This window comes from Xenopus laevis, chromosome 9_10S (assembly GCF_017654675.1).
Source record: "Xenopus laevis strain J_2021 chromosome 9_10S, Xenopus_laevis_v10.1, whole genome shotgun sequence".
Classification (NCBI taxonomy): Eukaryota; Metazoa; Chordata; class Amphibia; order Anura; family Pipidae; genus Xenopus; species Xenopus laevis.
Genome location: NC_054388.1, coordinates 39,254,854 through 39,266,956, shown reverse-complemented (window position 1 = coordinate 39,266,956; position 12,103 = coordinate 39,254,854). Strand labels below are relative to the sequence as shown.

Below are 12,103 nucleotides of genomic sequence, written 5' to 3'. Positions count from 1 at the left end.
ACTGATGACATGGGGAAGGTAGACAACATTTTGTTTTTGTACCCAATAAAACACATACCTTAAGACTTCATTGGAGAAAATAGGCCATGGCGTCTTTATTATAATCAGCTTAGCAATAGTAACAATGCTACCAAGCAAAACTGCCGGTCACTAACTTAAACCATTATAATCCAGTTCATAAGCAGTAAACTAGACCCACCACTGTTACCATCTCAGCCGGTGACCATTTGCCTTGTGCCAGGACCATGTTGAGCTAGAACACAGATAAGAATGTTCCATCCAAACAACGGCCCTGGAATTCTTACAGTCTGGAACAGTCTTAACAGGCCTAGTTTAATATTACCAAACTGGCCTAGCCAATTATTGGAATGAGAATTCTAAGACTTCCCTTAATAGTGCTAACTGAGGTGCTGCTTAAACCTCCTGTTCTGCATTTTGATGAAATAGCTTCACGGACCCTTAAAACAGGAACCAAAAGGCTGATTCAATAGCAATTTTTGACATTAGTGCACGTGGACCACATTTATTGAGCATGATCAATGCAGATTCAAATGACGTATATGTTATAGAACATGGTTCTTTATCAATTCCATCATTGATAGACAGGCCAATTGGGTATATAAATTATGTAAAGGATGGTATGAATTGGATACCTATCCAAGTCGCAACCCTCCCTTGGCCCCGCTGCGCTTACCTATATAATTCACTGCAGCGAACAGACCAGGGAGAGAGGCCGGGGCAGTGACTGGGGGTAATGGAGAGAGGTAAGGAGCGCAGCATTAGGGAGTGTGTCTGGCCCTGTCCAACCCTGGCAGGAGGTAATGATCTAAGCCACTCTTGCGGCTGCCTTTTATTCTCGCTCCAGCCAATCTGCAGGCGAGTATGAAGGGTCAATGTGAACACCTTGTGATGCAATTGACTCCTCCCGGATACAGTGCCCTATTGGCTGCCAACCTCCCCATGCAGGATTCGCTGCTTAACCTGCCAGGAACCAGATTGTTCACTGTGATATAGCACAACTTTATTTGGTAATTATAGTGTTTATTGATCTGGAAAGGAGGATGGGTTCCAAAGGTTGGGTACTAATAGGAACCTTGAAACCATTTAGTTTTTGTTATTTATTGAGCTATGGGGTTGAGGGAAGTTGATGTAAGGTAGAAATTAGATCACCAGTACACAACACACTTCCTTTACCTTTTGTAATGAGTGTTTTGTTAGCTGTAGTCTATTGTAGACTGGCAAATTGCTAATATATGGTGCAGCTATTGAAAAAGGGTTCCTGTTCCCAGCCTTTTATGAAAAGGTGAGCAGGGACCTTGATTCTTGGATGGCAGTGGATGTGATCTACTTAGACTTTGCTAAAGAATTCGACACAGTACCACACAGAAGTTTACTGGTTACATTAAGGGTCAGTCCACACGAGCAGATTTGGGGAGATTAGTCGCCCCAGCGACAAATCGCCTCATCTTCAGGGCGACAATCTCCCCGAACTGCCTTCCCCCTGCCCTCCGCCGGCTTAAATGAAAATCACCTGCGGAGCTTTGTTTTCCAAAGTCGCTCGAAGTTTCCTCGTGTCGACTGACCCTAAAGAATGTTGGCCTGGAACATAGTATTTGTACCTGGATAGAGAACTGGCTAAAAGATAGACTACATTATTATAGAGTGTTGGTAAATACAAGGTTATGCACTTTGGCAAAAACATATAAATACAAGTTGTACACTAAATGGTGTGTTGGGAGTTTCCTTTAATTAGAAGGATCTAGGAATTTTTTTTGTAGATAGCAAGTTGTCAAATTCTGGGCAGTGTCATTCTGTGGCTACTAAAGCGAATAAAGTTCTGTCTTGCATAAAAAAGGGCATTAACTCAAGGGATGAAAACATAATTATGTCTCTTTATAGGTCCCTGGTGAGGCCTCATCTGGAGTATGCAGTTCAGTTTTGGACTCCAGTCCTTAAGAGGGATATAAATGAGCTGGAGAGAGTGCAGAGACTAAGTGCAACTAAATTGGTTAGAGGGATGGAAGACTTAAATTATGAGGGTAGACTGTCAAGGTTTTCTCTGGAAAAAGGGTGCTTATGAGGGGACATGATTACACTTTACAAGTACATTAGAGGACATTATAGACAAATAGCAGGGGACCTTTTTACCCATGAAGTGGATCACCGTACCAGAGGCCACCCCTTTAGACTAGAAGAAAAGAACTTTCATTTGAAGCAACGTAGGGGGTTCTTCACAGTCAGGACAGTGAGGTTGTGGAATGCACTGCCGGGTGATGTTGTGATGGCTGATTCAGTTAATGCCTTTAAGAATGGCTTGGATGATTTTTTGGACAGACATAATATCAAAGGCTATTGTGATACTAAAATCTATAGTTAGTATAGGTATGGGTATATAGAATTTATGTGAAAGTAGGGAGGAGTCAGTGTCAGTGTGTGTATGGATGGATGGATGCTGGGTTTAATTTGGAGGTTGATCTTGATGGACTTTGGTCTTTTTGTCAACCCAATCTATCTATGTGTGTGTGTAAATATACAGTATATAAGTGCATGTGTGCTTAGCAGTGCAGTCTGTCCAGCTGTTACTGAACTACACCCCAGTGTCTGTGATGCAGATTACTGATACATCAGAACAGAAATGACAGACTGAGGGCACTGAAATAATGACATTGACTGGTAAAGAGGATTATGTGTAAGCAATTAATGCAGATAGGAAGTAGAAGAACAGATGCTACCTGAAGTTGAGTATGTAGTTGTGGAATGATTGACCTATCCTGCCCACCACTAGCTTAGATAGCCCATGATGCAAATGGTCCTGCTTTCCCTGGGACAGTCCCAAATTACAAAGCTGGGAGAGGAGTGCTGGGTAAGTTCCAAGTAACTGGGTGTAGCAGATTTGGATTATGGCCTGACCTAATTTTGCTTTTCAGATGTTGGAAGGTATGCATAATGTGTGATTGCTTTAGCAAGGCAGTGCTAGAATAATGATGTTAATCAGCAGAAGTAGACTTCAGTTTCCATCCATTCCATTTACATGCCCCGACAGCACAGCAGTAGAATTCTGTATAGTCTTCATGTTATCATGATTACTGGATCTGCCAGATCTAAAATCAACATAATCAGATTATTATAAATAAAATAGTGTACAGGTATTGGACCTGTTACATAGAATGCTCGGGACCTGGGGTTTTCCAGAAAATGGATCTTTCCATAATTTGAATCATCATACCTTAAGTCTACTAGAAAATCATGTAAACATTAAAAAAAAAAAAAACAAATAGGCTGGTTTTGATTATAATGGAGTCTATGGGAGGCAGCCTTTCCGGAACTTTCTGGATAACACGTTCCTGGATAACAGATCTTATACTTGTATATTACAACAGGTAAAAACCCACAAATAGATATTTATCCCAGATGCTGAGATATAAATGAACAAACAAAACCAATTAAGTTCACAATGAGTTTATTTTGCTGTGCTTTCAGGAATTTTTGGGGTGTAGATATCAGCAAGCACCCCTAACTCACCACTTTCCAACATATCACATTTAGCCTCAGCTACTCAGGTATCAATATGACCCACTGCCAACAACATCTTCAGTAGGAAAGGAAATGCATTTCCCCATACTATATTAAACAATATTATACATTCTTTTCAGGTACAAATACATTCTTTTTTAATATGTTGATAGTATCTCTTTAATATGTTCCAAATTATGCTGTGTATAATATCCTTTGCTAGCCAAAATCATGGTCAATAGAAGAGTTGGGTCCATAAGAAGGAAATACTACTTCGATCAGGCATGTTCAGCCTGCAGTCCTAACATCTCTAACACTCTCTCTCAGTCCACGCTCAATTGCCGGCTCTGTTTTAAGGAAGACTCAATCTTCTTCTGTCGCAGTCGCTCCCGGTTACTTTTTTCTACTCTGTAAAATTAAAAGAATTAGTCAGCAACAGACTTCCTAAAAGCTCAGCTCACCCCGCCCCCCCCAAAGTAAAACCTGATATTTCCTTGCTAACTACCAGAGGGAATGTATGCTTATGATTAGTATTAGTTTTTTTGCTCCACGGTTCTATAACTAAATGTAGTAGGTTACCAGCAACTGTCCCTGCTCTTTATGGAGAGATCTACAACAGGCTGCTGGGGTCAAAGACGGTAGTAACCAAAAATCACTTTATCAGCAACAGATCTATCCTTATCTACAAAAACCAATGAGTTAATTAAAAAATAATAATTGCAGGTACAGTTATTATGTGTGTGTGTGTGTGTGTGTGTGTGTATCTGCTAAAAAGTGCACAGGCCTGGTGTACCATACCCTGAACGGCATGATGCCAATATTTTCTGATGCTCCAGAGATCCTCTGCCCTATTCAGTATAGCGCACATGCACAGTATACTTAAAATTGCGACTTAAATTTAAAGTTATGAATTTTACCCCCATATGTAATAAAAGGCACTAAGTTTGCCCAGGAGCAGTAACCCATAGCAACCAATAACAGGTTTGCTTTTAAACAGGTGACCAGTAAATGCTACCTGCTGACTGGTTGCTTTGCGTTACTGCTCCTGGCCAAACTTAGTGCCTTTTATTACACATGGGGGTAAAAGTCATAACCTTAACTTAAAAGTCGCAACTTTTAGTATACAATGTTTAGTATACTTAATTACATAACTCCTCACTCTACTGTGCATGCACAGTGTCCAGGACACAGGAGAATATCGCTGGTGAATTGGCACAGACGAGGGAGAGGAGATATAACCCTGGGTGAATGCACTTTTCAGTGGACAGGAGCACCAACCCTGGTGTTTAAGGTTAATGATTATATTCGGGAGGGATGCAGCTAGGGTTGCCACCCAGCCGGTATTTTACCGGCCTAGCCAGTAAAACACCTGCTGGGGCCGGTATTACAAATTTACTGGCAATGTAGCTGCCGGTAATTTGTAATACCATTTACAAAATCCCTTGCCCGCCGGTGAAAACTTAAATTTGCTTCGGCTTCTGACGATGTGGCTCCGCCCCTTTTGCAGCACTACCCCGTGGCTCTGCCCCTTTTTGCGTCACGGCTCGCCGGCTCTGCCCCTTTTCCGTCCCCTTAGTTCCCGCCCCCACCACTGGCCGGTAATTTTTTTTTTTTTTTAAAAGGTGGCAACCCTAGATGCAGCTAGCACAATGGCAACCCCACAGTGAATATCAGTTTACTTGTCTATAGACTTAGTGAGCTGTAGTTAACCCTTTATGCTTCCACGCAGATAAGCATCACAGTATTCTGCTGTGCACATTATGTTCATCAACATGGATATGTGGTGATTAGTGAGGTGCAGGTCGAGAATCTCTCGACCCGCACCCGACCCTGGCCCGTTGATGCCTTCTATTTATAGACCCGTGCCTGCCACGCCCCGCAGTGACGCCACAAAAGGGACGGGGGCTGGCAGAAATCGTAAATTCCGGCGCGGGAAGCCGAAACTGCTAGGTCGAGGGCGGGGAGAGCAGGATAAGAGCTCAACCTGGACCCCCTCGCAACCTGAAGATTTTGTGCAGGAGTTGGCCCAAACCCGCGGGTTTCGAGTCGGCCCACACATACTAGTGGTGATCCAGTAAACTTCTATGAAGTCACGCAGCTCTCTACTAATTGTTAGTCACTCAAGAAACCCTGACACTCAGATTTTACATTCTAAGAGTCCTCAGACTAAGTGGCGTACCTTGCCCTGCGGACATCTACATCCTCTTTGGTCTGCATTTTTGGCCTTTTCATGGCATCTGACACAATACTTCGTATTTTTTCCAGACACACAGACAAGTTTTCCATCTGGTAACGGCTTTGCTCAGAAACCACAATCAACTCCCCACTTCTGTTGATCCGGTTCTTACACTAGAGAAAAACATTCATTCGCCATGGACAAGTAATAATATACCTAGACAGGACATCAGTTTAACACATGAAGAGTTAGCTATAAAGATCATAGGAAATTGAAGAGAATTAAGAAACATTTAGTAAACAAGTAGAGCCAGGAAAAAGAAATAGAGGAAAACAGAAGAGAACATAATAGAGGGACAGATAACCAATGTGCAGGTGTGAGCTGTGAGTGAGAGTTCAGGACAGAAAAAAACACGAGCATCTGATGGGGTTAGTGAAATAGGGGTACTTTGTGACAGTTAACAGAGAAGGAATGAAGGGGACTGAGGTGAGGATAAGCAATGCATAGAAAAGAAAAAGAATGAATGCAGAATTAAGAAGTCAGGAATTAATTATATGCAGGATGACCTGAATACTTCAATTAACCCATCTCTTGGGCTGAAAAACTGGCCACTACTTTGAGTTGGGACTGGGTCACCAATGCAGCACATATAACTCTTTCTCTATGCACTGTAGCCGGGCTCCCAAAAGCTAACCCCTTCCTAAACTTCGGCTGGGCCTGGATTGAATACCTGTACAGAGATCTTCTGCCTGGCATCATCTGGAATCCAGTCCGCAGAGGCCAAGTGGAACCTGACTTCAGCTTTGGTGTTAACTGTGTGAGAAAAGCACAATACGAACTTTATTCTTCAACAAGACACACAGCTATAAATATAACACAAAATGGTCTAGTATATCAGAATAGCAACAGCTCCACATACAAATTTGCACATATAATATGCATGTTAAAGGAGAAGGAAAGGCTTGCAGCACTTGGGGGTGCCAAATGTTAGGCAGCCCCAAGTGATTGTACTGACTTTCCTTGAAAGCCTGGCCGGTGCTCCTATCAGCAGAAAACTGTACCGGCCCGTGGTTATACCAGTGAGCACCATGTAGCAATCCACTTCCGTCTTCTTCTGTCTTCAAATTTCCCGGGGCAGACGCATGCGCAGTTGAACGAAATAGCCGGTTTTTCAGTTAAAGTTCGACTTTTCGTTCTACTGCGCATGCGCAGCCACGCGGAGAAGGAGGAAGACGGAAGAAGATCGATCCGTGGTGCTCACTGGGCCGGTGCAGTTTTCTGCTGATAGGAGCACTGGCCCGGGGTTTCAGGTAAGTCAATACAATCACTTGGGGGTGCCTAACAATTTGTCACCCAAAAGTAAAGGAAAAAAAAAGCCCTTCCTTCTCCTTTAAAAAACAATTAGGATTTAACTCCTCTTTGATATAAAGGCTGTGGACTTACACGGCTTTCCAGTACTACTAGCCATCTGCACAGCAGCACCACTGCTTAAAGTAACAGAGGAACCTGCAGCAGGTGAGACTATGGCACTGGCTGGAACAGGGAGACGCTCACTTATTCTATCAGACAGTTCCAGCAATATTACTGGTGAGCCAGAATTAACATAATGCTATTTTATCCATCTTGCACCATGCTGACCTTTGTTGACATTCTGTCCTCCAGGGCCACTACTTTTGCAATAGGAGATCGTCAGGCGATCTGTAGATGCAAGAAGAGATTAGGAAAGGCTTATTTGGACCATATATGTATTATATATACATGAGCAGTACTTCTGCCTTGCCTCTTGTTACTCACCTACTGGAATGTCAGGCTCTCCCTGGTCTCCCTGCTGGAATAAAGAGCACAGTTTGATTACTCGCCCTATTTAACATTACTAGCTAACTGCTGATTGGTTACCTTTGCAAATCATATCCCTTAGTGATTAGAGCGAACCAATTAGTGGGCTGTCATCTATTTGTAAACAGAACAACTGCTGCCACATCGATCCTACCTGCACAAGTTTCTCTCAATGGTTTTCGCACCTGTCACACACAATATGTACCTATTAGTGGGCCCCACTCACCGCTACAGTCCGGAGATCGCTGCCTGGGTACAGACGGTCCAAGCTGTAAGCGCTGCGGTAAGTGGAAGAGAAACGGGAGCCCCGAATCGCTTGCAGCGCCCTACTCAGCACAAGGACACTCGGCGCCGCCATCTTGGTAGGTTTGTTGCGGTGTTCGCCCAGAAGAGTCCCTACGAGAAACAGGCCACAAAGCGAAGGTTCCGGGAAATTACATTCATATCACTCTTTTCTGTAAGCGCTGAGATTTTCGAGATCCCCCCTTCTGTAATTGAAGAAGGTGGCCAACAGGGAAGGGTAGTCAAATTCAAAATAAATTAGAAGCTGTATTACAAATTGGTGCTATTTGTTCTGCCCCCCCCCCCCCCAAACTCTTAAGGGCAGCCACTGTAACCCCACAGCAAATTATTTTTCATTCCCTCAAAATGTCCAGAGGTTGACCTGTTTTACTAATATAACTCCTGGCAGTAGTAACTAGAGGGGGGCCCCTCCGCCCCCCTCCGTATGCCCGGAGCTCCTGGGGGGCCCAGAGGCATACCTCCCAACTGTCCCTTTTTTGGAGGGACAGTCCCTCTTTTGACAGCTCAACCCGCAGTCCCTCATTTGTACTGAAATGTCCCTATTTTCTCTGCACTGAACAGCCAGAAAAAGAAACAAAGTTTCTAACTTAATTGGCTTTTGGCAGAGAGCCCAGAACAGCTAACAAGTGCAAATAAGATACTTTGTAACAATTTTGAGACACAAAAAAACAGTTTAGATAAGGAGAAATATTTTCAAACTTCCATAACCTGCCAAATTTTGTAAAATGAACATGGTAATTAGGGGGTGTGGTCACAGAAAGGGGCGTGGCCACAACATTTTGTTGTGATGCGTGTGAAAAAAACATTTTGTCCCTCTTTTTACTTCCAAAATGTTGGGAGGTATGCCAGAGGGGTGCGGGCCCTGGCTAGGGTTGCCACCTTTTCTGGAAAAAATACTAGCCTTCCTATATATTTATCTTTTTTCCCTATTAATAACATTGGGATCAGCCATCATTTTTACCGGCCAGGCCTGTAAAATACTGGCCTGGTGGAAACCCTAGCCCTGGCCCAATCGCACCCCCTGCTCCCCCAGTAGTTACACCACTGGCTCCTGGGGCCCCCTGCAGCCGCAGGGTCTGCTTCCTCTGTAGTTACATCCCTGACTGTAACCTATACTTTGTAGAGCCAATTGAGCAGAGAGGGAGGCAGGCAGGTCCCCTGCTGCTGGGTTCCCCCGTCGAGCCGCACCCCCCTCGCCAAACACGCGCATGCATGCACCTTGTATTTGCCGTGACTTGCGGCAAAAAGACTACCGCAGGGAACAGGACTGGGCCGGAGGGGCCCACCGTTTTTTCCCGGTGCCGACCCAGTCCAACCCTGGAGAGAGGCATAGGGTTGCCACCTGGCCTGGCCGGTAAAAATGATGGTTGCTCCCAATGTTATTGATAGGGAAAAAAGATAAATATACATGAAGGCCGGTATTTTTTTCCAGAAAAGGTGGCAACCCTAGGAAGGCACCTAACCCTCTATTTTGGGATTTGGCCAAATCCTGACTCATGATGGATTTGGCAGAATCCTGCATTAAATCTGTTGACGGGTTAATAATAAACTGAAATTTTTGCTACTTTTGCCTTTGGGATTTGGCCAAATCCTGACTCATGATGGATTTGGCAGAATCCTGCATTAAATCTGTTGACGGGTTAATAATAAACTGAAATTTTTGCTACTTTTGCCTTCACTTAACCAAAAGTCGCATGATTTAAAGGTTTCAGACAGTGACGTAACTAGAGGGGGGCGGGCCCTGGCGCGGGACGCGCTGCCGGGCCCCGCCCCCCTCCGTACACCCGGAAACGGCTGGGAATCGTGGCGCGTGAGCTGCCGGGGGGGCCCTGAGGGGGTGCGGGCCCTGGCCCAATCACACCCCCTGCTTCCCCGGTAGTTACGCCACTGGTTTCAGATTTGGCCAGGCTTAGCCTATCAGCTGAAAAAAAGCTCAGATATGGCTGAATCCCAAACCGAATCTGGGCTTCTGTGCACCTCCTTTAGGGAATAATGGCCTGCTGTTGCCCATAGCTGCTACAAGATGCGAAGCCAAATAGGCGCATGAGCAATAAGCTGGTTGCAGAGCCCCAGGGGCGTAACTACAGAAGCAGAATTTGAGAAGGTCAGTCCAGCCAGTTTCTTGGGCATCTTCCATTGGTAGCCAGTTTTTTTCTGGCCCTAAAGAAGTTAAAGCCTAGGATCAAGTCAAGAGCCCCTCCTTGGGATCTTAATCCGGTGTTGCTAGCCTTTACTAAGACCTCTTTTGGGCCTCTGGAAACTATTTAATTTAAGTTTCTTTCATTAAAAATTTAATTTTTATTGCCTATCACGTCAGCCCGCAGAGTGGGAGAAATCCTAGATTTGAGGATTAATCAAGACTATGATTTTTTTCAAGATAAATTGATATTTAGATTACCTCAGGACTTTCGACTTTGTGTCTGAATTCCACATCAATTGGGAGATTATTTTACCTGCCTTTTATCCATCTACTAATTTTGAGGAGGAGAGAACATGGCATACTCTCGATGTAGTTCATTGTGTTAAAACCTATCTGGAAAGAACTGAATCTATAAGGAAATTAGATAATCTGCTGATGATGTCTTGAGGACCGAGAGTGGGCTCCCACGTGGCTAAGTGTACAGTTTCAACCTGGATTTAATCCTCTATTTGTGAAGTTTACAGGGTCAGTGCAGCTCCTTGTCCTCAATCAATTAAGACTCACTCTACTAGGGCTGCAGTGGCATCTTGGGCATGCCAAGCCAAGGCTGTTTGGTCTTCTACTTTTGTCAAATTCTACAAGCTTGATTTATGTTCATCTGACAGAGCTTCTTTTGGACATTCTGTCCTTCAGGCTGCTTTGTGGCCTAAATAAAGATTGTTTAGCCCTTGATTTCCCTTTAGTGCCCACTGCCATGTGAAGTAAAGGAAAATCAATTCATACTCCTGGACTGAAGCATGGCAGTAGGCACGGGTTTCCTTCCCTAATTGGGGAATTATGTCTTGTACAGTGTATCGAATGGAGGTGGGGGGGGGACTCTAAATTCATTAATTAGTTAATTTCCTGTCCTGTATAACCCTTTAGTGTCCACTGCCATGCTTCAGTTCAGGAAAAGAACATCTCGTGGGTATGAATTGATTTTCAGTGCTGATCCAGAACCATTTAGGCCCTAATGTCAAGTCACAGACATCAACTTAAGTGCTGTATTATTGGAACTGCACCCTATTTCATTTAGGCACCACAAGCACTATTTGTACATACCCAATGCATCCCATGTCTGTATAGGCATACCGAATGTGCTGCAGTCTCAGTACCCCTGGGTATATGGATATTAGATTTGTTGCCATTTGTGCTACTGACTAGTTCTGCCAGCTATAGTATAGCTCTGATTCTGTGAGTCTTTCCTACTCAAAACTCCCATGTGCCTAGATTTGGCTAAACCACATTGATGGATTGATTTCTAATTTAGTGCATCTCTAGAAAAGATCTACATGATTTGTTAGATTCTCCAGAAATCCTCTTGCTAATATATTTTACACATTTTCACAAACATTTATGGTCCAATTCAGTCTTCACAGCCGGGCCAAGGCTGGCAATCAGTAAAAGCTTGGCAAACATTAGATACCATACACCAGGGGTCACCAACCTTTTTTTACCCCCTGAGCCACGCTCAAATGTAAAAATGGTTGGGGAAACACACAAGCAATAAAAACATTCTTGGTGATGCCAAATAAGGGCTGTGGTATGCTAATTGATAGCTCCATGTGCTAGCCTGTAGGAGTCTTTGTTTGAGTAAATCTGTGCTTTATGCCTTCAAAAATTTAATTTAAGACAGGAATTTCAAAACTGACACTTACTATGAGGCTACTGGGAGCAACATCAATGGGAGTGTAGAGCAGCATGTTGCTCACTGCCATAGACTGACAGTTTATATTAGCTCTATGTGAGGCAGTTGTGTACTTGAAATACAAGGGACAATGAATATCACCTGTCATTTTTGCAATGTTTGGGGTTTCTCCCAGCCTGCTTCTGGATCCTTAAGCACACAAGTTTTTTATGTGTTTGAATCACATTTGAGACACAGGATTGAACGCACTTCAGCATGGAAGCTCACTGATTCTATCGTATTGTGCTCAGTTGTACATTATACTGATGTATATATAAATATACCAAAGTTTTACTCACGGAGCGTCAATGGCGGAGCTCACCCGGATCAACGTGTCTTCCTGCTTGATTGCAGCTCTCGCGATAAGCCGGTCACTCCTCACCGGCTAATACTTCCAATCCAAAAACCA

General features: G+C 43.8%; 1 protein-coding gene across 2 annotated transcripts; it reads right to left on the bottom strand.

Annotated features, from left to right (window-relative positions):
* Positions 1-3,443: 3,443 nt before the first annotated feature.
* On the bottom strand, positions 3,444-8,025 carry mrpl58.S (imitochondrial ribosomal protein L58 S homeolog). 2 transcript variants are annotated; one of them, XM_018238508.2, is made up of 6 exons: positions 7,752-8,025; positions 7,484-7,514; positions 7,328-7,387; positions 6,420-6,502; positions 5,693-5,862; positions 3,444-3,921 (listed from the first exon to the last, which is right to left on the bottom strand). In XM_018238508.2, the coding sequence occupies exons 1-6, from the start codon at positions 7,881-7,883 to the stop codon at positions 3,837-3,839; spliced, it is 561 nt and encodes a 186-aa protein (XP_018093997.1). In that variant the 5' UTR covers positions 7,884-8,025; the 3' UTR covers positions 3,444-3,836. The 2 variants fall into 2 exon arrangements, with proteins under 2 accessions (XP_018093997.1, XP_018093996.1); XM_018238507.2 differs by having other exon boundaries at positions 7,484-7,517; positions 7,752-7,981.
* Between the last annotated feature and the right edge of the window lie 4,078 nt (positions 8,026-12,103).